General features: G+C 39.0%; 1 protein-coding gene across 1 annotated transcript; it reads left to right on the top strand.

Moving 5' to 3' along the window:
- The first annotated feature begins 1911 nt into the window (after positions 1-1911).
- Positions 1912-4257, top strand: LOC103775033 ([Arg8]-vasotocin receptor-like). The gene is made up of 2 exons (XM_008942477.1): positions 1912-2979; positions 4061-4257. The coding sequence occupies exons 1-2, from the start codon at positions 2064-2066 to the stop codon at positions 4255-4257; spliced, it is 1113 nt and encodes a 370-aa protein (XP_008940725.1). The 5' UTR covers positions 1912-2063.
- Positions 4258-25487: the final 21230 nt, after the last annotated feature.

Raw genomic sequence — 25487 nt, 5'->3', positions numbered from 1 at the left:
TGGCTTTCTGTTAACTCATGGAGTAAGGATGGTCAAGGTAATGATTTTGGAGCACACATCTGAGATTTTCAGATTTCAGTCTCCATCTGAAGGCAGAACTGGAGATCAGCCAGCCTGCTTTGCAGTGCAGTGTTTGCCATCAGCAGAATTTCCAGGGGTTCATGATCTGAGGTCAATGCAGTTACACTCCTGCAAGTTGCTGGGTGAAGGGATAGTGAGGGTAAAGGCAAACCCATTTTTCCTCTTATGGCCTTTTCATGCTGTTTTCCACTAATTGAGATAGATTCCAGAGTGAAGGGGAAAACCAAAAGGAAACAACCTTCGGTGTCCAAGTTTCCTGCAAACAGGCTTCCATTTAGGAAAAAAATATCAGATATATTAGGTTAAGTTGTTGTGATTCATACTCTTTAGAACACGGTCTTAGAGAAAGGCTGTTGTAGACTCAGTCAGTTGCAGCAGTGTTCAGACAAATCTGGCTTATGGATACTTACAGCTCTGTCAGTGGCAAAGTTTTCTGAGATTTTTTAACTTGTCTGTTGCCTGTTCTGGTAGTCTTACCCAGGCTTGAGGTATTTACATCAGTCCTGTGGTGGGGTGGAAGGGGGAAAGAAGGAGATAGAGTTCATGCTGGTTTTATAAACCATTGCAGTCTACCTCAGCAGCCTGTTTATGGATGTTGCCCTTCCCCTGTCTGGTGATACATGAAAGCATTTAGTGCCTGAGAGATGATAGTCCATGTAAGATTCCCAAGCTTGTTTTATAACATGGTCATGATCACAGCTATTAATCAGTGTAGGTGCAGTACTATGTAATATATATGCAGCATGGCCATACTTTTTACCCTTATTGGTTTTTTCTTCAGAAAGACTTCAAATTATCAGCCTGTTGACTGTGACCAACAGGATACGAGTGTTCTAGCTTCAAACAAGTTTGCATACAAATATGTATTATCTTTCATGTTAAATGGATTCATTTTTTTACATCTCTCTTTCGTGATTTAGACGGTAGTCTGAGGGAGAACAAATGAAATAAAAAATGCTATTCTTATCTGCCATTAACAGTTAGCAAAAGTCATAATGGAAGGTTGAAGAACAACGAAATTCTTGTCGTCATGATACTATTTACTCCACAAAAATAAAAAGGATTAGGTACTGAAAAATGACCTCCCATCCTTCAGCACTGTAATAGAATAGACAACCTTGGAAACTGTTTCATTGTAGAGACCTTTTCCTCAGTTAGATTTCCCACTGAATTTTCACTTGTTTTTCTATTAAATTCTCAGTAGATTCACAGTCCCATTAAAAGTAATTTATTTCACATGTGTTATTTTCCATTTTGCTGAGAAAGAACCTATAAGTCTTGACCCTGTCTTGAAATAAAAATATTATTTTTAGGGCAGTTAAAATATTTTTTTTTTTTTTTTTTTTTAAGAATCAGGTGACCCCAAAAAAAAAAGAAGGGAGAAAAAAAAAAAAAGCTGTGGAAAAAATGCATTTCTTTGCTGCATTTAGCATGTGGTTGTGCCCCAGGAGCCTAGAGGATTGCAGTTATGATGTGCCCAACTTTCCGTCTACGTAGAAACATTCCTCCAGCCTCAGCTGAAGCATGCGCTCCTGCTTTGCGTAAAAAAACACTTGCAAGAATTCTCCCAAGTAAGATCATTTAAATATGATTTTGGCCACAGCTATTTACAAGTTTGGGTTTTGACTGAAGTGAGTAATTGAATTACGTTGAGCCTCTGAAGTATGCCTTTTATTTATGTATTTCCCCCAACTGTGTGGCTCAGTCTGCCATTGGCTGCGGTCCCTGCAGCCTGCCTGAGGGCTCTGCAGTTACATAAGGCTCTGTCTGCTGGGAGGCTATATAAAGCCTTTCTGCATGCCAGCAAGAGACAGAATTTTATCAAGATCCAGGTCCCACTGCTTTAGTTCACACAAGCAGGAGGAGATTTGCTTGAAGATATACCGAAACCTGAACCTGGGCTGGTTTGTTTGCTAGGCAGTTCTTCACAGCTGTCAACCTGAGTTGCAAGTAACAGCTACTGTAAGTGGCTTCTGTGCACTATGAAGAATTTTTCATTTCCTGTGCAGGATAACACACATCAAACCGAGAGTCCTTCTCCTCACAGATTCCTGAGTTTGACAAATCAGTCAGATCCTGTTGGAAGACCAGAAAGAGATGAGCAATTAGCTCAAGTAGAGATTGCTGTTCTGGGGGTCATATTTCTGACAGCGTCTGTGGGCAATTTTATTCTCATACTGGTGCTGTGGCGAAGAAGAAAGAAGCTCTCTAGGATGTATGTGTTCATGCTTCACCTCAGCATTGCTGATTTAGTGGTAGCCTTTTTCCAAGTGCTGCCTCAACTCATATGGGATATTACAGATGTTTTCATAGGGCCAGATTTCTTGTGCAGAATTATCAAGTATCTACAACTGCTAGGCATGTTTGCCTCTACTTACATGATAGTGGTCATGACAGTGGACAGATATCAAGCAGTTTGCTACCCTATGGTCACTTTCCAAAAGAAGAGAGCTCTCTGGAACATCCCCATTTGCACCAGCTGGTTTGTATCCCTGGTTCTTAGCCTACCACAGGTATTTATCTTTTCTAAGACTGAAATATCTCCAGGTGTCTTTGAATGTTGGGGTGAATTTATTCAGCCATGGGGCCCAAGGGCATATGTGACTTGGATTTTTGTAGTTATATTCTTCATTCCCTCAGTCATCCTTATCACGTGCCAGGTTAAGATTTGCAAAATAATCAAAAGAAATATACATGTGAAAAAACAGAATGAATATGAATTAACAAACCAGAAGCAAGTCCTGCCATCCCGAGCAAGCAGTGTGAACTGCATTTCAAAGGCTATGATCAAGACTGTAAAAATGACAGTGGTGACAGTTGTTGCATATGTTCTCTGTTGGTCACCTTTCTTCATTGCACAGCTGTGGTCTGTGTGGTTCCCCAGTGTCGTGACCGAAGGTAAGATACTCTCCATCCTCATTCATAACTTCATAGCAGGCTAGCACATTGATGTGTTGTTTTATATTTGCACATTGCGTTTGTGTAAAAGTTACATGTGATCATTTGAGTATGATCAAAAGGAAATTCCTGGATTGATTATCTACTGTATTTAATTAGGTACAGAGAACTTCATATGTTATGTGATCAAAACCTCATAAAAGTGTGCATTTTATGTTTGTGTTTTGAGTGAGCAATGATTTAAAGATTAATGAACAGCACAGTGAAAAGTACCATCTGCTCCATCAAGGCTTTAGCCTTTTAGAGGTTTTAGATATTATAGCAGCAGTATTTTAGGTTCTTGAGGTGAAAAGGAGTAATTAACTGTTTAAAGTAATAAAATAAATATTTATTTACTGGATAGAACAGTGATGTTATAAAACATTGGGATTTTTTTCACATTGAAATAATTTTGATGAAATCTGTAGCACACTATGAAACAATAAAGAGTTGTGAAACAGCTGTTTATGAAGCAAAAAGGCAAGCCTGAGAGAGGTATTAAAGAACACTATGTTGTAAACAGCATTAATCTTGTCAAACTTATACTATTGCCTCTGTGTAAGACTGACTCTGTAGCTCTAAGTTCACCTACTCTAAACTCAAAGATACAAACCCAAGGGAAAAAAGATAATAGCTCTGTTTGATAAAAAAAAAACCAACCTAACTTCTGATCTTTATTTTAAGAATTCTTCCTGTCAGTGTGAATCTGAACCTTATTCTATATACATTTGTATCAATAACTATATCTACAGTTATAGCAGGTTAGTAATTGGTTTTAAATTTTATGCAGCTACATCAAAAAACAGCTACAGTGAACTATTTAACTCTGAAATGTGTGAAATACAGTGTGCTTGATACCTTCAACAGTTATGAATCGCACTGAGTACATGGGAATTTCCTACTATTAGATGAGCTTAATAATGACTCATAATAACTCATAATATGTGAACAGGTACACCAGAAAGCAGCAGACTGTGAAAATGTTACTTACTTGTATGAGTGCTTTATTTACTCTGTTAGTCCTTTAACTATTTCATTCTAGGTTCAGCATTCACCATTATTATGCTCCTTGGCAACTTAAATAGTTGCACTAACCCCTGGATTTACATGTATTTTTGTGGCCACATTCCATACTGCACAAATAAACATCTGGAGAACATCTCGGCTCAAGAGGAATCGGTGATCACGGGGAGCATTCATCTCGTAGACGGGGACCCTGAGGAAAACAGTACTGAGTAAATGCTGATTTTTTTTTGTTGTTGCTTTGTTATATTTGTCGTGTTCACAAGATGTATCAGTAATTAACCAGCGTCTCTTGTTTTGTAGATAAAGAAGCTGGAAAATTCTTTTGTTGTATAAATATATTCCTCTGCAGTTCTGCAGCATATACAGGAAGTTTCTGTGTTGTGCAAGCCTGACTCAGTACTTCCATCACCACTGTGTTACCAAAATTAATTACTGTAAAGCCTGACAGATACAGAGAAATATCTTAGACATTATTTTACAACTGCCTGGTCCAACAAATTGAAACAAAATTGGAAAGAAAACTGGTATTAATAGACTTGAATAAGTTTTCAAATTGAACCATGGATTGTTCATCATTCTGGTGTGACTGGGACACTGCTTGGCAAATCTTGAGAAGGCAGCAGGAAGTCAGAAAAATCCTCTTCCAGCTATTATTAATACCGATTTTAAATTAACTCCTTATATATTTTTATAAAGTGCCAAGCAACTTAGTATAAAATTTTAAAAAAGAATTCAGTGTCCTGATGACACTGAACACCTACTTCAGTTTCAAATGCCATTGTGGATCACAGGTAGCAGCAGCATAGTATCAGTCCAGGTTTGTGGCTTCAAACCATGGGATTTGATCTTCTGTGCATTCCCTGATGTGCAGTTAACTGAACATCCTCCCTACCCCCCGCCCCCGCCCCCCGACACATACACACACATATACATACTGTAAATAAAAATGGGTGCTTTCATTTGGTATTCAGACCTGTTTATTCTGGCATGCACTTTATTGACAGAGTGCTTAGAACCCCTTCAGGCTCAAATTCAATTATATCCTGTTCATGGTAAAAAATAAATCTGTATATCTTTATCTCAACATGCCATTTGCTCGCTAGTTTGTGGATGTTTTATGCAGGTAGCTATTTATTCCCTTTTCAGTGCCTGCAGTCTAATCAAAAGAATATGGAAGGAATATCAGCAAGGCTCTTTCAGGTGAGAGCAGAGCTGCAGTCACAGGGATACTTGGTGATACTTGTGTATCATCTGCCTAATTATACTGCATTTCATCAGTGCTATTCACATTTCATTTTTACTAGTGCTAGTGTCCTCAGATTTCAATGGAAATGCTATTAAAGTGTGCTGTTTGTTTGTTTGTTTTAATAGTCTTTAAATTGTACTCAAAGTGATATTGATTTAAAGTAAGCATTGACTGGGTTGTGAGAAGATTGTGAGAAACTATTCATTGTGTACAATGAATAGTTACACTTCAGGTTGATGTGGGCTGATATGACCGAATATTTTATGATTTCTCTTCCCTGTATAGTTAGACCAGACAAAGGTATGAACCAAACATTGCTGTTCTTTATGATGGAAAAAGCTAGTGTCCCAGTCCAGCTGGTGAGAAGAACAGGTCTCCAGCAAGTAGGAAGAGGAAGAAGAAGAAGGTAGATGTATATTACCAGGGCCAGACAGGAATGGGAAGAGTCTTTCTCTTATCATAATTGCAACTGATACTCTTTTATGACTTAATCCAAGGGTTAATGTTGGTGTTCTGTGGTTTTGTTTTGTTTTGTTTTTTTTTTTTTTTTTTTTTTTTTTTTTTTTTTTTTTTTGTTTTTTTTTGTTTTTTTTCTGGTTTTGTTTGTTTGTTTGTTTGAGTTCTTGTTTTGTTTTTCTACTTCCTTTGATTGCTGTTAGTTGCATAATAAAATATGCAGTATTGATGGGAACTCTAAGTAGAAATGCTCCAACGAATTACCCGTGTCATTGTGCTACCAGATTTGCAGAAAAACACATTAAAAGGTATAAACTTGCAAGAAAAATGGGCATTCAAATGCTGTGCAATTTGTCATCCAGACCCAGATCCAGAACTGACGTAAGTCACAACACTAATCAGAGACTGCAGTGGAGCTGTTCCATTTTGCACCACCTGATCTGACCTCTGATATTTAAAAAGTATAACTTCTACTACTTACATTTCTGCATTGCTCATATATTTGTTACTGACTCCATAAATAATTTGGTAGATTTCTCAAATAATAGTAGTTCAATGTGTTCTATAGAAGTCTGAGAGCAATATTAATTGTTGATATTTCAGATATTTCCATCCCTCAAGTGCTTTCTTTCTGATTTTTTCTTTTTCTTTCCCCTGAGATCAGACCCGCTCTTAAGAAAAGTAAAGGTTACTGTACTACAGTTTCAAAACACAGGCTGTGGACACTTTCAGTTTCAGTCCGCCAGGAGATATTTAGAAATAGGTATTTCTCCTTTTTTTCCTGGTAAAGTGAGTTGGGCTGCATTTTCCAGATGTAAGTCCTCCTGCACAGCCTGTCCGTCCTGCCCCATGGGCAGCAGTGACACCTGACAAATACTGTCAATGTGGAGTTTTGTTCTGGTCCACAATTTTCTGTCAGAACTCATTTTCAAATTACAGAAATTCATTTTGATAACTTTTTTTTTTTCTAATAAAATATCCTTTACAGAACTTTTCTTATTTCTTAAAGAACAAGATGCTTAAAAATACAACAAAAGTTTCCTCTGTAAATTTGACCCTCAGTTTTCTTAGGAGTTGTAGTTTGAACGTCTCATGCCCTGTTTTCCTCTATATTTTGATTCTTTAGCTGAACTATATCTTTTCCAATTCACCGTCACTTAGATTTCCAGTAGGTATTATAGTGTCTCACTGAGAGGGATGACTGTGAGACATCACCATAGTCTGGCCAGGGTGTTTAATCCATATGGGAGAATCAGAAACTCGAACATACGTGTCGCTGGAGGCACTGTGGAAACACACGCAAATGAAAAAATCCAATTATCAGGTGAAAGCCTTCCTCATCAATGCCTAGACTCAGTTTTCTCACACAAATAATTTCTGAGCAGAAAAATGCATAGTGTACAAGTCCACACTCTTGAAAGGAATGGCTATGTTGTTGATACTGGCATTGCAGTATAGTTTCTGGTTATCTGGTTGGTTTAGCTTGGTTTGGTTTTTTTACTGTTCAGGGTTTTGTTACCCCTTGGGAAAGGGACAGTTCAGTAAAAGGAGTTAGTTTCTTTCTTAAAAATTACTGGATTGTGTTTCACAGTATAGGTAAGAAGAACCAAAGACAATGTAATCTTTCAATCCTGTACAGATTATTGCAGAAAAACCAAACCAAACCAAACCCCTAGTAGAATGAAAGGAAAATCCCAACATGTATTTTGCATTCTTTACAGTATATTTTGATAATGCTGTTATTCTACAGAACTGCTGCTGTATTTTCATGGCCAGTCCGAGTTCATATACTTGTAAGTGCTCAGTACTGGAGCCAGAGACGTCAGGTGATAATCTCTTCAATCTTTCAATGAAATGATGCTGACGAATTTTAAAGAGTGTGCCAAACTAATGCCTTGCTAATTTCACTTTGATCACTTAGTTCTGACAATGATAACTGGTTATTGGGTCAAATAAACTGTTCATGTCTCAGCGTTGCTGGGGGAAGACTGGCAGTGTTATGTGGAGACCCAAGTTGGAACTGAGAGTTTATTACGTGAGGCAGACATGGCATGCAGACATGGCTGTATTGTCTAGTTTCCAAACACATGGCCAGGATAAAAGTATCCTCAAGAGCTTGTGAATGTTAACTATTCTTGGCGAAAGAGTATCGTAAGCAGACAAAGGCAAAGCAAGATGATCCAGCTTCTCAGTTCTTTCACTGAAATCCAGCTTAGATTGGATTCCTCAGAGGAAAAGAAAAAAAGAAAAAAAAAAAAGCAAGCAAGCCATTTTCTGTCTTCATGAAGTAGGGATTTGGCCCTGAATGCCCCGGGTATACACAGGAAGCATCCATGATTACGAATTAGATGATTCATGCATGCAGTGAAACAAGATTACAACAGAGAACAGTTCAAATGGGAGTTGTATTACTTACAGCAAGGCAGTCAGAAAGAATTTATTTACTAGTGTATTGACTGATCCATATAGATTTGAATTGATAGAAAATACCACTGTCAGAAATCAGACATAAAACCTCATATAATTTATGATACCATATCAAAACTCCAACTGCCATCCCAAAACCCACCTCTCAGTCCTATTTGTGCCAATACCAACCTGCTCTATGCTCTCAGGGTCCCAGGTGGAGCCTCACAATCTGCAGTGCTGTTTCCAATCTCAGGACCCACCCTAATCTCTTGCAAAGGTACATCAGGTTGTTTTCAGTTTACATCTCTGAAACAAAAGGATAGAAGCTGTGTCTTTTTCTTGGGCTTTTATGATGTTCCTGCTATTGGCACTTGAGGACATTCTGAGCATGGTCTCAAGGCAAATACTGGGCATCTTTACAAGCCCTCTGTAAAATTTCCATCACTTTACAGTTCACATTTTCAGGAATGAATGAAAGAAGAAGCTTTGAGTAAAACTAACTAGGCCATACCCACCCTTTCTCGTTCCCTTTTCTTGCCAGCACAGCAGACCAAAGCATATGCTTTCCACCAGTAGGTCATAGCAACTAATGTAATGAACTTATTATCACTGAGTTCCATAACAAACTTTGGAGGTAATGAAGCTCTAATCAAAGGCTTCTTGAATTTCCATTCAACTATTGCCCTAGAGATGCAAGGCAAAGCTATTCAAGTGGTACTGCATTCATCAAGTGCTTTTATATTTAATGACTTATACTCTGAACGACTGTCAGAATTTTGGCTTAATGTTTCTTGCATCCATTTCAGTACACTTATCAAAGACTATTAAAATTGTATATCACCCAGATGTTGGCAACAAACCTGAATTCTGAGTTAACAACACAGGAATGTGTAGGACCTTGTAGAGGGAACATTTTGATACCACCTGGGAAAGAAGTTTGAAAAAATGGCAAACAAAAACATTTGACCTTGAAGATCTGTGGAAGTTATGGCTGGGAATTGTGATAGAGCTAGAGACAAACATGACCTTACATCCCAATAACAACTTTTCAAGCGAATTGATGCAGTAACATCTTAAAAACAGATACGAGAGACTTGATATTCTTGTCATCATTGTTGTTGTCGTTGTTATCATCATTATTTAAAAGAAATCAGCACATAACCTACAATAAGTTTTAAAATAAAATATAAACTTGGCATAGTGAGATATATGTGGACCAGTTCTGAAGTTCAAATAATATAAAAGGCATGATTTCAGTCATAAGTGCAACTTTTATCTCTGATGTTGTTATTTTGTTTAGCTAAAAAGATATAAGTATGTTCTTTGGCTCCGAGATTATTGTTCTGTGGATTGAATTCCATGAAGCTACCCAAAGACGGATTTGGGCACAAAACATTAAGAATTTGTTTCTGGTTTATATATTTGGTTGTGTATATATTAAATCAAAGTTGTTGCTTTAAGATGCTCGTCTCGTATTCCTTAGCTTATTCTTGGGTTCAATTATCTGTATCACCACCTTTCAAGAGATACTAGGAATATATTATCTGCTAGCTATCACAGTACATTGGAAAAGTTTGCCCATGTCTCTATATGCGTCAATAGATGTCTGGCCTCAAATGATTTAATGCTGAGTGGCTCCAGCTTTTGGCTCACTGATGGGAAAAACTGTACTTCATCATAAAGAATACAAGGCTTCTGGCAAGCACAGTCACGATGTGAACACGCGGCTTATCGATACATTTAATACAAATTCCAATCTGCTAGCAATGTGATTCATATTCCTAATCCTCTGTTGATAAGACTGCTTCAGTCTCATGTTCTGAGATGGTATGTGTTCAGCTGTAACTCTCTGTTCGCAAAAAAAACCAGTTGTGAGCAAGACCTCAGGAAATAAATCCTTATTGTCTCCTCAGTATCTGGGTATCTTGGAGTTTAATACATTTGCTGAGAAAGAAGAGATTAAAATCTCCACTGTACCATTTGGGTTTGATTTGTATTTCCATTCTGACCAAGGAGTAATACTGAATTGTATGACACTTACACGTAGACTGTATTAAAGGAATGCTATGATGGGAAATCGAACACTTAAGGCTCCAAAAGTGCTTGAACGTCAGTATGCATGTGCTTAATATACTAGTCAATGACACGGAGCTACTTCTGCAGATCCAGGAAGGAGCATGCCCAACATATGTGTTGGGAAAATTTGCCTACCAAAGGCTCACTGATGAGGATATGGAAAAATAGGAGTAAGGTGTCATATAAAAGCTCCCTCAGTGTGGACTAAGATTGCACATGTACTACAGGTGCATACTGGGTGGCTAAAGCATGCTCTGCTCATTTAGGTTGTAACAGCGATTACAACAGATGAACAGAACTGGGCCACGTGTTGTTAACAAGGCTGTCTGCCCATGGACATATGCACACAAACAGGCAAAGTGATCAACATGTATGGTGTCTCAGGTGGTGTCTGTTTTGGAGGCAATAGCACATGTCCTTAACTACTTCTTGTGTTTCTTTTTTGAGCTGAAACAGTGTACTGAATATCCAGCTGGGCATGAACACAATAAATTGAGCAGTTAGTGCATGGAAGTTGACATCCCTGTGTTGTGCATACACATGACTGTGCAGGCAAGTCTTACCAGGATGCCACTGGCTATTTTGTGAGCCCAGAGGGTGAAGCTGCTTGGTACAACACTCCCCCCACCTCCACCTCTTCCTTATTCCATGGGGCTAAAAGGTGAAGATGACATGTGGTTTCATTTCTTCAATCTGAAAACATATAGACATATCAACATCTTTAGCTCTTGACTCCTTTTCCACATGATGTCACCTTAGTCTGATACTTTTGGTAGAAATTCCCTACTGATTCTGCAAGAGAAGGGAGTTTTCCTTCTCTTACCCTATAATAGAGGTTTTACCCTATGATAGGATTGGGAATAAGACAGTTAAGTGCATCCTACTTTCAGTTTAAGCAAGGACTGTCTCTAAGCTGTGAAGTGTTGAATTTTGTTTCTAATTACCTGGGGACACTAGAAAACCTACGTTTTCAATCACTGAAATGGAGGAATCAGACTGACAGAATACCTGACTTCTGTATTAATTTATTAGGTTCAGGTTTTCCTTTAATAAAGATTCTTTTCTATAAATCAAAGCAGTTGAGAGTAATATTGTAAATGTAAAATTAGGCTAATCCCATTGAATTTTAAGCTGTCTTGAGGCTGCAAGATAGAATTAATTCATTGATATAAGGGCAAAGAGTTAACTTGAGACTTTGATCAAAAGAGATACATTATTTTATGTGTATTATCTGTAAAATACCTGGAGGCACAAAAGGACTATCCTTAGAATGCTTTCAAACACTGTAGTATAAATCAATTTCAAAGGTAAGTCCACCTTTTTGTAATAAAAATATCCATGTAAGAAATATATGTGTTTATATGTTAGAATTTAATTTTGTAATTTGATACAAAGTGCATAATTTATAGTACTCTGGGTTTTTTCTGTGCTGCTCTCCAAAATGGAAATATTTTCTCTGCCTTCAGGTTAAGAAATCAATTACAAGTTTATACATTCATTTTTCTCCTGGAGGGAAATGTAGAGTTAATTCAGACAAAAGTCTCAGAACTGAACTGCATTCAGATTGTTCATTAATCTCCTGCACCCATAAGTGAAAGACGTTGTGCAAACAGGATTATTTTTCCTAAAAACGTCAACTTTTCTGTTAACACTTAACGTTATGAAAGTATTAAAAAGGTAATGCAAATGATTTAGATGAGTGTTCATTAGTGACACAAACTTTTACACTTCCTTATTGTGATGGGTTGACCCTGGCTGGATGCCAGATGCCCACCAAAGCTGCTCTAGCACTTCTCTCATCAGCTGGACAGGGGAAAGAAAATATAATGAAGAGCTCATGGGTCAAAATAAGGACAGGGAGGAATCACTCAGGAATTACCATCAGGCTGGATCAATGGGCTGAGGCCAATGGTATGAGGTTCAACATGGCCAAGTATTGAGTCCTTGGGCCACAACAGTGCTATGCAATGCTACAGACATGGGGAAGTGTGAGTGGAAAGCTTCCTGGCAGAAAAGGACCTGGGAATATTGGTCATTAGCCAGTTGCATATGAGCTACCAGTGTGCCCAGGTGTCTAAAAAGGACAACAGCATCCTGGCTTGTGTCAGAAATAGTGTGGCCAGCAGGACTAGGGGAGTGATAAGCTTTTGTACTGTACTTGCCACTGATGAGGCCGCACCTTGAGTACTAGTTTCAGTTTTGGGCCTCTCACTACAAGAAGGACATTGACATGCTAGAGCATGTCCAAAGAAGGGTAATGAAGCTGATGAAGGATCTAGAGCACAAGTCATATGAGGGACAGCAGAGGGAACAAGAGTTTTTTTGTCTGGGGAAAAAGAGGCTCTGAGAAGACTTATCACCCACTACAAGTACCTGAAAGGAGGTTTTAGCAAGACGAGTGCCAGTCTCTTCTCCCAAGTAAGAAGTGAGAGGACAAGAGGAAACAGCCTCAAATTGTGCCAGGCAAGGTTTAGGCTGGATATTACGAAAAACTTTTTCACTCTCTTCCCGTGATCCAGTGTGGGATCTCACTTACAGGAAACAGTGCTCTATGAACTTCTCCAACCTAAGTCCTTCCCACAGGCTGCAGTTCTTCACAAACTGCTCCAGCATGTGTCCCTTCCACAAGGTTTAGTCCCTCAGGAACAGGGACTAAATGCTCCATTGTGGGCCCCTCACAGGGTCACAAGTCCTGCTGCCAAACCTGTTCCAGTATGGGCTTCTCTCTCCATGGCTTCACAGGTCCTGCTAGGAGCCTGTGTGGGCTTCCCACAGGGTCACAAACTTCTCCAGGCATCCGCTTGCTCTGGCATGGGGTCCTCCAGGGGTGCAGGTGGATATCTGCTTGACCATCGACCTCCATGGGATGCAGGGGGACAGCCTGCCTCACCATGGTCTTCACCACAGGCTACAGGGGAATCTACCACTGGTAGCCAACTGTTACCACAAACTTGCCATGCAAATCCAATACAGCTGTGCTTCCCTGTGTATGCTGTATGCTCAGAATGTGAATGATCATCCAGAGATGAAAGTGCTTAATGTATCACATGTGATGATCAAAATAAATCAGAAAACCAGCTTGGTTAAAAACAAAATAAATCTTTTCTGAGCTAAGATTTGAAACCAAGTGCATATGCACCTTCAGACATAAAAACAAATTCTGCATTTAACATAAAGGCAAGACAAAAGAGAAAGTACTTAAAAAGCTTCTCTGTGTCCTAAGCTCTTTAGGACTAGGTGACTTACTGTGAGGATGAAAGTACAGGAAACTGTAAACATGGTTATTGCCCAATCCTACAACTTCACTATGAACAACAAGTTTATTGCATCTATCTGGTTTGAAGTGTGGTTTGGCAAAAAGCTGCATCACGTGAAAAACCTGTGGTTTCCTTTGTGATCTCTGGAGAAAATTGGACTATTTTTCCCTGGACTGGCTTTAGAACAATATTGTCAAACATCTTAATGCGTCACATGCAGAGCTGTGTTTATGAACCATTTCCATGCTGTGCAACATTAGCCCAGTGTCGATGTGTGCTGTCAGTTGTTTGGTTGCTGAGTGGCACATTTGCAGCCTGCCTCCACACCAGGCATTTACATTTAATGAAGCAGAGACTGCAGAAAACAAGCAGTTACTAGGACTGCTACAGAATAAATATGCTACAGAACAGCAAATTTTAACAAAGAGATAAAAATATAGGTTTGAAGGTCAGTGAACAGTGCCAGTTTGTATGACACAATTACAGAGGCATTTGTGCTAATTTTTTTCCTATCCCCTTGAGAACATCTACAGACAACGTAATAACTATTAAAGTTTGCAATTTGTTCCTTGGCAGATGAACAGTTCAAATTTAAGGCTGATTATGACTTTTTTTTTTTTTTTTTAATGTCTGTGGTTTGAAATTGATTGCTGCTTGAACAATCTGGCACCTTTCTTCCCAACCATTGTGTTTTTGGTTTTTATTTTTTAAGTTTGAGAGTATTCTGTCCAAAATTAATTTCGATAACTGAATCATAATCTCAAAGCCAATGTGTATCTAGTGGATGACAACAATCTGCCACCTTTTGGGGCTCCTAATCTTAGGTCTGGCTGAAGATGTCAGGATTCAAAGTCATGCAAGGGTCTAGAAGAACCCTTGTGAACTGTCCTCAGGGACTGCCCTGGTTCCTGGCACACTCTGAGTAATATCTAGAGGAATGGGTGATATACATACACTTATGCAAGGGGTACGTTGCCATGGGAGTGAATTTCTGGTCCTTACTGATTTGTTTTTCAGACAGGGAGAGACTATTATATAAACCAGTTGATTATTCTTTTATTGTCTACCCTATGAAAAAGACCTTTAAAACAGTCTTTTAAAGATCTACTGAGTGCTATATGGAAAGAAACTATTCTTTTCATAAAATATTCCACATTATTTAACACTAAATGCAACTTTATTATGTGGCCAAAGATAGAAATTGCGACTCCTCTTCAGTCAGATGGTAATCTGAAATCATGAATATTTTCCTAAAATAGTTTGGTTTATTTTTACTCTATACATCAGCTGTTGGACACAGAGGCTTCCAGCTTGTCCTGTCCTTCAGCAATCTCAGCCCAGATACCAAAACATGATTCCCAAAGAGCAGCACTGCACCAAGAACTAGAGCTAGCAAGTAAATGAGAGTGCATCTCTTTCTGCCTTCATCAGCTACCCATGGTACAAATATTACTGTGAAGGTTTCCTGTAGTTTCAAGTCTCAATGCGGTGTGATACGTAAATGTGTATTTTAGATGCTCATAGTTGTGTGGTTAAAGGAAGAGGTCAAAATACATGAACTTAGCAACATGCAGCTTTTGAAGTGCAAACCTTTGAAAGAACAGCTTATGTATTGAAGAACAGAGATTAAAAACAGGTATAATTTTAAATAGTCATACTATATTCTTGTTCTTAGTGCTGCTTATGTTTGTCTTCCTGAATATGAAAAAAATGGGACTGAAATGTGTAAGAAAAGATAGAAATGAGACAGGAGGAAAGCAGTGAGAGCCTTCAAAGTTTACATTAAATAAACATGGGAATATGATGATCTTAGAGAATAGATAGGAATGGTTTCAGGGATACCAGTGAGTACACTTCCTCAGAAGTTCAGCCTAGATTAATAGCTTCAGATACAAGCTTTCTTGTAGATCTAATTGGTTTTTGTATATGTCTGCTTGGAAAAGCATGTTGGTGGCTTATTCTGAGAAATTTGTCATACGGCAACAACATTAATTCTTTTATAAAGTGTTCTTAAATGGGAACTATGGCAAGTTTTAAGAGTGCGGAGCATTTAAGGTTGCCTCAGTTCTAATTTTAATATCCTAACAAGCCAACCTACGTCAAAGAAACTGGGTGTTAAATAAAAGTGCCAATATATCATCCCTATTTTCATTAAGCACGCCATACTTGTCTTGTTGAATGTCAATTAAATGGACAGAGGCTTCTCAGACTAACAAGGATCCAATTACACCTTGAGGGCTTGTCTCTGATCTTCGTTTGAAGAAAGTGAACTGTGAAAAGTAGTTCTATCCCTCAATTTGGTTGTGAAGGTGCTAGAACTTTTTTGGAAGGGAGTGGTAACTTGCAATTGGTGTTCGCCCCAGTTCAACTGCCAAGGAGAGCTCGGAGCTGGAAGAGGGAATAGTGCTGGAAAGCAGAAGCCAGCTCAGGTGTCAGGCACCATGGAGGCAGAGACACTGGGGCTTGGCTGCAGACGGTCAGGATGGCAGGTCCAAACAAGACTCACAGCAGGAGTGTATATTTACTGTGGATTTGTGGTCAAGCGTGTGATTACTTGAGGAAAGTAGGCTTGAGTAAGTGTTTGCGAGGCCAGAGCAGCTGTCTTCTATCCTCCATACTAGATTTTTCTTCCAATTTAAGATAAAGATTACTTTTAACTTTCCTTTAACATTGCCAGAGAAATGTGTATAACATATTTCATTTTTTTAATAGTTTGTACTTATCATAATAAAGGAATTTACGGGAATTCCTGCAAATCCCTCATTTGACACTTTTGGGGAAGATGAGTATGGGCTTTGTTTGTTGGTTTTGTCTGAAATGAATTGGAAAATTTGCTTCAATTTGGGTGAAGGTTTTCAGCTAGAAAAGTGTAAGAAAAAAATTGCAAAATATCAAAATGGTCAGTATTTTATTTCAAGATTATCAATTTATGAAAAAGTAAATAAGTATTCATTTACAGAATGAAGCAAGGATTTGTTTTCAATTTTCTATTTCAGTAAATTAGAATAAACTCTCAATTTTGAATTTATCTCCGTTAAATAGTGTTGTCAATGTCCAAGCTTAAAAAAATATACATTATTTAAATAGCTCTGCCACTGGGAGAATAGTTGGCCCAATGTGCTACAAAAGGACTGGGTATGCCACAGATTTCAGAAGAATACTCTGAGATCACTGTCTGGGAAGTCACGGCTCAGCCCTCCTACCATCTGTTGAAATGAGCACAGAGATGAGTGGGGACTTGGCAAATATAGATAGACAGTGTTATAACCCCTTTATAACTGTATGTCAGTTTTGTGTCCCCTTTATGCTGTCACAGCCAACTGAGCTTTTGAAGGGTATTTTTGCTAGATACACAGTTCTTCCAAATAGCTATTAAAATCTGCATTATGTTAAAAAGAAGTATGAGCTAAAACTTCCTGAAGTTCAAATGAAAAAAAACAAGGAGTTAATAACCAGGCAACGTGATTGTTGGGTCATAAATCTGTCATGGAATAATAATATTAAAAAACTCTGTATAAATAATGCCTTCATGTTTTGAGATTTGTCATACCAAGTGGCATGCTAGCAATATGAACTGAGGGTTCTGGCAGGTATTAGTACACAGGTACTTCACAGCATAATAAAGAAATTTGCCTGATACCCACAAGAAATGTATCCTACAGGAGACAGCATAGTTCACTGAAAAGGCACCTCACTGAGGGGTAAGTCCTACATTGTGACATGCAACAATTTCTTCTACAAATTTGTTGAGGTATTGATGTGGTTCCTTTATAAAGAAATTGCCCATCAAACACTGAGAATTTGTACTAAATTATAGCAGGATCAATTTTAAATGAAAATAGTCTAGTTATTGTATCAAAGAATCATACAATTATTTAGGTTAGGAAGGACCTCTGGAGGAGATGGAGTCTAATCCCCTGCTCAAAGCATGTCTAATTAGTTCTGGTTGCTCAGGGACTTGTCCAGCAGAGTATGCTGCATAGATTATAAATTTCAACAGTTCTATTTTTGGCTTGAAGTCCTATGTAACTAGACAAGATTAACTGATGGAGAATTAAAATAAGCTAATTTATTCTATTTTATATGGTTCATTTTCTAAGACTGTATTGTGTTTCATAAACACACTTGACTTATGCCAATATACAAATAGACAAGATGTTGTCCGCTGTCTGGACTGGAGTTAAGTGAAGTAGCTTTTGGAATACTGCAAAGTTCTGACAATGTAGTGGAAAACATTTCATGGGATCTTCAGACCGGTTAAGCCTTTTGTTTTGTTTTGTTCTCAGATCGCAGTTCATGCTATTTCTATTTATTTCTAATTTGTGTCAGCAAGGATTTTAACAATATTGGAGGATGGGTCTGGATGCATTCTCGGAGCTAGCTCATCGCTACAGCTGACATGCTGCTCAAGTTTAGTAAATAAAGTGAAAACAATCACTCAACTTTCTGGAGTCACTCTTTTTGTCTGATTGTCTGAACCTCACCCACAAAAGTTCATGCTGCTTTTCTCTTGGTATGTATTTTGGAAGCCAACATGTAATTTAGTCCACAGCTCTACCCTTGAACCTGAGAGTGCTTGATCTTGGTTTCACACTTTTGTTCAGGTACAAGCCCAGCCACACCTGGGAGGTGGCTGTGGGAGGAGGACACCATAGTCTTATCACTCTTCCTGCCTCCATGCAAGTGTTCTTGTATCCACAAATATGAGAAGTGACCATGCTGCCCTCCAGCATTTTCTCAGCCTGGATGGCTGGAGAATCAGGCTGGTGGGGATGCACCAGCCCTATGGCAGAGATGGCATAGGAGCCCCAGCTTGGGAGGTTTCATATGTAGCTAGGAGGAGGATGGAAGGCGGGTCAGTGCGTTTCTTGAGTGTTTGGAGATCATCTCCAGACAAATTGCCTTTCTGTTAACTATTTGGGCAGCCTATGCAGGTTAGCTGATTAATATAGTTACCTAAAGCTACCCTGTATTACTTCTCTGCTCCACACACAGAAAGGGAGGTAATCAGATGAGAAGGGGTCTCAAAAATGTCCAAAATGACAGCGAGATGGGTAAGGATCAGCAGGCATGACACCTTGAGTGGCCCACATAAGCCCTCAGTGGGAAAATTTATACTGTGGATGATAAAACCGGAGAGCAGGACCTTTATGTTTGAATAAGTGCAAATGTGAGAAGGATTGGGACAGTGGAGAGAGATTTTTTTTTTTTTTTTCTTTAAAAAGGGGTGGGCAGCATTAAAAGTGGATTCATTTATCAGTACTGGTTTGACAAGTAGGCTAGTTTTTCACATGTGGAGGAGTGACAGTAAGATGTGACATCATTGTGACAAGCAACTGACAGATTATTTCTTGAGCTTTTTTCTTTGAGATAGATTTGTGAACAAAGGAAGTGGGATAAATATTTTAAACCTTTATTTAATTTAGGCATTTAATATTAATGGTTTGTGTGAATTACATAGAATCATAGAATCTTTTCACTTGGAAAAGACCTTTAAGATTGTCAAGTCCAACTGTTAACCCAGCACGGCCAAGTCCACGACTAAACCATGTTCTGAAGCAACACATCTAGATATGTTTTAAATACCCCAGGGATGGTGACTCAACCACCATCCTGGGCAGTCTGTTCCAATGTTTTACACGTCTTTTGGGGAAGAAATTTTTTCTAATATCCAATCTAAACCTCCCCTGGCACAATTTGAGGCTGTTTCAGAAAGTTATCTTCCACACACTCCAGGTGTGTATCAGAGGGAGTAGAACTTTCTAGTATTAATCTTAGAAAGGTGTTTAGAAATTTATAGGTGTATTTTAACATTTTTTAGGTATCAGGTGTAGTGGTATATCTGTTGTACTTCTGGTATTGGTTTTGAGTGGTACTGATCCTAAGCTCCCTCACTGGAAATTAATTATGTGTAGCTTTGATCTCGACTTTTTTGAAACTATTTGGATTGAACATCTTTTCCCCATGACAAGTGTCTGTCACTCTACAATTTATGCATTGTCACTGTATAATGGTTGAACAGAGATCGGACATGTTTTGGTTTCAGAAAGGATCCTCCAGAAAGCTAAGGGTGTCTGTTTTCAGCTAACACTATAGTAATCATGCCTCCTTGGTGAGGCTGGGCAGGTAAGACCATGCCATAGCTACCTGCAGGGCTGCAGTATCTAGTTCAGGGGTGTCCCCCTCAGTCAGCTAGTATTTCTTCAGGAGAACAGGACTGATATCCTTGTTTTCCTCTTTTTTTTTTTTTTTTTTTCTTTTTTTTTTTTTTCCCACCCATGTTTCTTATGTTTATTAGCTTAAAGTTAACCTAGTTACAATCAGCTTCTTTAGTCTGTCTTTGGTTTTGTCTGCCTTTTGTTATATTCTTGTCTTCCTCCTAATTCTCACTCTGAGTTTTGGCTCCTAAGCCCAAAACATGTCCAGAAAGCTCTTGTTTTTTCAGAGCTCTTTTCTTAGTCTGCCTCTTTCCTCTCTTCTCTCAGCTGATCTACAGCACACATCAGGAAGATGTTTATTCGTTTCATGCTAATGTTACATGAAATCTTCACTGGTTTATGTGAACGCAGATGTGGGTCATATTCCAAGCAGAACTATCTTTTGTGGATTGCAGGAAAGGGTGAAACTGAGTGATTGGACAGCCAAAATGGGTGGTAAACTTCCTAGTGATTTCAAGTCTATTAGATATATGTCTACTCTAAGTCTCCTATATATGTATAGATGTGTGAGGGACAGTCTGGCTGGCTGGGGACAGCTTTGGTATCCGTTATTTCTGGAATAGCCAGAGAAGAGGCTGGACTGGCCAAGCCTGTGGATAATGGGTGACTGTGTAGTCCAGAGTCTGCCTATCCCGGCAATTTAGACAATGGCAATACCTTGCAAAGAAAGAATCTCCTAGGGAGCATTGTCACTGAAAGCAGTGTGTTCTACAAACCTAAAACAGCTGACCACGACATTTAGAAAATTCAGTCAGTAGAGAAAGCCGAGCAGCTTACAAGGCCTATGTCTGGGTAAGTGTACAGGGATAAACTGTTCAGCCTGTGCATTACCCAAAACATTTACACACTGTCCTGTAAGTGGATTATGTGATATTCAACAGAGCAGTGCAAGTAAATCCAGCTCAGCAAAGATATGCTGAGCTGGCTGCTTGTTGAAAGTGCACAAACATTTACAGACATAAGCATATATGCATATGCTACTTTAAATGCTTATTAAAAAAGAAGGTACATTAAATTCCAGGGAGGCTTTTGGGAATTCATTCAGGGTAGGATTTACAGAGCTATTTCATGACTTTGAATACTCAACTTCCCTTAAAATGGATGGGAACTAAGCATCCACTGCTCTTAGGAAGTTAAAAAAGTACCATTAATCACTTGATGCCTCAGTTTCCCTTCTATGAATGGGGAATAATCACTTTCTTTCACCTCTCGTCTCTCACACCTATTTTGAAGCTATGGTTATGTCTTTAGGTAGGCACAACATCTAGCATAGTGAGGTCCTGATCTCAGACAGAGCTTAGTCAGGACAGTAAGGAAAATAATTAATAATAACATTAAATCTTTGAAGTCAAAAACATTTGAAGTGGGTGATTGTGTGCATAAATGTGCTTCCCCTGAAGTAGATTTACGGTGCATGCCCAGGGTTTTCTTAGAGTACAGTTGTCAAATTAATCTAACAGGTTGCTGCTGCTGAGAAGAGCAGTTCCTCTTCATAGCTCTTATGATCTTAAATCCCCAGCCTCCCCCTTGTGCTGTCACTGACTCTGATGAGAGCTGGGTCAGGGAAATTTAGAAAACTGGTCCATGACTTTTCACTTACTCCTATCTGTCTGTATCCTTCCCTGCTTTGTGTTTGATCTAGCATGCATGTTCACAAACTGATCTCATTAAAAAAACCCAAACAAGAAACCCACCACCTCAAGAATAATGGACATATTATGATGTGTTTTAGCTTTCTCTCAGATTAGCTCCATGATCTGATTAATATCCACATTCTAGGAAAGCTGGAGTAGCTTCAGTAGTATTCTAGGAAAGTAGCTGTAGTGGTGGGAGATTGGAGAAAAGGGAGTCTGAACATGACTTCAATCAACAAGCTAAGATTTTTGAAAACAAGCAAAAAAAGGAATTTCAATGTCCTCTTGACAACTCAGTAACACGCAAGCATCACAGCAAGACAGCTAATACGTCAGTACAAGAGAAAACTGAGTAGCCTCACAGTAAGCTGATCATTCAGCTAACTTTCAGACTGAAAACTTAATCTATTGAAATAATACAGCCAGGCTGCTGTACTATCTGCTTAACACTCATTTTGCATCCAATAGCTGTATGGAGCTGCCCATTAAGAAGACTGCACTAAGCTTCCTTGAATATATATTTTGTCCTTTTTTTGAATAAAGCACTTCAGTATTATGCATAGTAACTTCTGTGCATATTTGGTCTAGGATGACCCTGGGACTAAGGATAGATTTACCAGCCTATAGTCCCCCAAATCCTCTTTCTTGCCATTCTTGATGATAGGTGTAGCATTTGCCTTTTTCTAGTCATCAGTCCAATCATTATCAAGCTTAGTTAGGAATTTAAGAATTTCTTGTTTAGCCACGATGGCCTTCTCCTCTGCCTGCCCATGTTCTGCAAACTGGAATGAATTGCACTTGCACATAGCGGAGATTTTCCTCAGAGATCAGCCAACTCCCCTAGGTACTCTAGCCTGTGAGAGCAGCCTCCCAGGAGGACTGATTTGACAGTTCCCTGAACAAGCCTAACTCCACTTTCATAAAGTCCAGGGTCTTTAGTCACAGTTTTTAGAATAACTGAGGTTGGAAGGAACCTCTAGAGGTCATCTGGTCCAGTCCCACACTCAGCGGAGGTCCAACCTAACATGGGTTGCTCAGGACCAAGGACAGAGGTTGCACACAATTCTTGGGCGATCTCTTCCCGTGTTCGACTACCTGCTGGGCTAAAAACTTTTCTGTCTATCTACTCAGAATTTGTCTTGTTTTAGGTTATGACTCTCACCTTTTATCACTGAGCACCTTTGAGAAGGGTCTGGCTTCGTCTTCTCTATACCCTTGCACTAAGTACTCTGCTATTTACCTTTATCACTTCCCTCAGGGACCATATTGCAATCACTACAAAGGTGCTCTTGACTGTCACACCCCAACCAGTTCTTTCTTGTTTTTCACTAAAAGATCCATCAGAGGATGTCCCATGGACATCATGTGTAAAAAAATCCTCCTCAACTTATCCCATGAATATAACTTTGCAAAAATATATTTCACAGGGGGTTTTAAACCCGCCGGTTTTGCCCGGGAAGAAAACACCCCCAGGGGACCCCCGTATTACCTCCAGGGTGGTCGTCAGCGAAGAGGAGGGCAGTGGCGAGTAAAGGAGGGATGGGCAACGATCGCTTTCTTCCAAAATAAAAGGTTTTAATAACATGAAAATAACAAACAAAAACACCTGAGGCAGGCACTGAAACAGCACCCACCCCAGGGGAGAAGCGAAAGAGCATGTGGCCTTGGGGCCAGGGGTTTTTAACAGGTTGGTAGGTGGGTTTACAAAGGCATTGTCCTGTAAGGATACCTGGATGGGTTAGCGACAGGTCAGGGGTCCAATGGGTGTTAGGGGATTGGTCTTGTGGGGGCTAAGCCAACCACAACCTGGGAAAGGTGGAAAATTCTGGACGTGTGCCCACGTCTGGGGACAAAGAGGCAACAGAAACCTCTGTCGCCAGGAGGCGCACTGCAACACATGAATATCTCTGTTGCATGGGTAATGAATGGCTGAAAAAGTTCATTTCTTATGTTTAACTAGAAATTGAATGACTAAAGCTTGACTAAGTTTCTAGCTTGGCCAAAGCAATGAACACCTCAGAAGCACGCTATTTATTAGCCTGTGGCACTGACACGAACAACATATGTATGATATATATTTTGTCAGAATTTAACATCAATGTGCATCTCCAGTTTTAAAGGATAGAGCATCCTTCTTAGAAAGATCTCATTAGAAGTTACTGACAGTACAAATAAGATAATACATGAGTAGATCCCTTTTACATCATGACAGTTGGTCTCAAAAAAGGCAGGAAGGCCTACTTGTGTTTTCACAGTTCTGCAGTCAATCATTTGAAGCAATAACAATAATTTTATTAGACTATCATTGTTGTTATTGTTGTTGTTATTATTATCATAATTATTATAATGTCCTGCAGATTTTAAAAATTTGACGAAAACTATCTATTGGTGCTTTCAAAAGTGTTCACCGATATTCCAGTTTGGTTTAGATTATTTGTTGTTTAGCTGGCTTTGGCTCTTCATTTATCACATAAATATGCATCATTGTGGACTTACCTGGCTTTCTCACCAGTCCTTAGTGAGACTTATCTCTCATTAGAAGTTCTGCAGGAAAACATTGCAGTCAAATACAGCTTTTTGGCAATCTTTCAAAACTTAGGTCTATTTTTAATCTTTTTCCAAAAAGAGCACAGTTGGAAACACAGGATAGAAGTGTATTTGGACATATTTAGCCAAGAGATTACAACTGTTAGGAAACTCCAAGTAGTGTACTATGTGATCATGTGTTCCTCAGAAACACAGAGTACTTTAAGCACTTCTGACCTGCATTCAGCTCTTTATACGAGCTTGCCACAGCTGAGCTCAGGATTTCAGTTCTTATATCATTGCATTTGAAAGTCTAGGTCTAATCTGAAATATCATCAAAAGCATGTGAGTTGTAATGGTTTGAAAACAAACCAGCGAGAGACTCCAAGTCAGAAATACAATTTAATAAGAAAAAAAAAAATAAAATAAAAGCAATAATACAAAGGAAAACCACAAACAGAGTCAGAATACAACCTGATACTCTGTAGTTAGGGTGGTGGTAGCAGTCCAGATGAAACAGTGGTCTCGTAGAAAAGATCTGGTAGCTCTTGTCCTCTGGAAATCCAGTGGGTAAGGCCCCCTGTGCTGTACTGAACCCCAGTTTATATCCAGGTGGGAGCACTTGGCTCCTCCCCCTGGGTGGAGCATCTCACAATGGGTTGATATCAGTCTATGAGTCATGCAGTGGGTCCTTGATGGTCCATTAAACAGAAATAGCTCCTGGGGGGAGCTCTGTATGAGTCATGGGGCGAGGCATGGATGGGCCCATTAAGAGGGAGGACTCCTCCTGCTGGGTGGGAAGGTGTTAACATCTCCCCTGACCTTGAACCTCTTTCCTTATCTGTTATAGCCTGGGGTGTGAGGTCTGTCCTGGGCAGCTGCTACCCATGATTTTCTTAACCGCCCATGAGCACTGACATAGAGAGTATAGAATATACAGTTTTGGTTCTACCCACATAAGGATAAACGGGTCCCAGCCCCTGTAACCATGACAGAGTGAAAATATTTTTCCCTCTTTGTATAGTGTGGCATATAAAGTAGTGTGTTGTATGTTTTATAGGTGCAAATTTCTGTATTGTAAGTACAGATAATAAATAAATAAGTTCTGAAAAATATTATGAAAAATCAAGTAATGTGCAACTCCTACCAGGCTCTGAAAATCTATTTCTAGTCTTTTTCTCCTTGAGCCTCAGCTACACATTTGTAAAGCAGCTCATGACACCCACTATCTCAACAGGATGCAGTGAAAATGCATTTATATGTATGCAATGCTCAGATATTGGAAAGACAAATAGTGCAGAGGAATTCCATAAGGAATTCCCATGTTCAATACAGAGTTCAACTGGCATGTGACACCTAAAACATTAAGCTGATCATCAAACAATAAGAGAAAGATTTTGAATTCTGTTTGTCTATGTATCGAATGACACAAATTTCTCAGAAAAAAATAGCAGCAATCTGGCATTATATTTAATCCCTGTTATAAGCACAGGGAAGATACAGGCATCTACATTGTCTACCAATATGTGTCATGGTGTGCACTATGATTATTCAGATAGGGATCTGATTGATTCTAGTCCGTTTAACCATTTGATTTTGAAACAGTAACAGTCTTGTAGAC

The sequence above is a fragment of the Merops nubicus genome, unplaced genomic scaffold (genome assembly GCF_000691845.1).
Source record: "Merops nubicus isolate BGI_N331 unplaced genomic scaffold, ASM69184v1 scaffold796, whole genome shotgun sequence".
Classification (NCBI taxonomy): Eukaryota; Metazoa; Chordata; class Aves; order Coraciiformes; family Meropidae; genus Merops; species Merops nubicus.
Note: the sequence above shows the minus strand (reverse complement) of the source record. Positions and strands in the feature narration are given on the sequence as shown.

Bases quoted from the DNA above. Each gene is read 5' to 3' on its own strand.
- LOC103775033 (XM_008942477.1), top strand. From the start codon at position 2,064: ATGAAGAATTTTTCATTTCCTGTGCAGGATAACACACATCAAACCGAG. The intron at 2,980-4,060 runs GTAAGATACTCT...ATTTCATTCTAG, and splicing joins CCCCAGTGTCGTGACCGAAG to GTTCAGCATTCACCATTATT.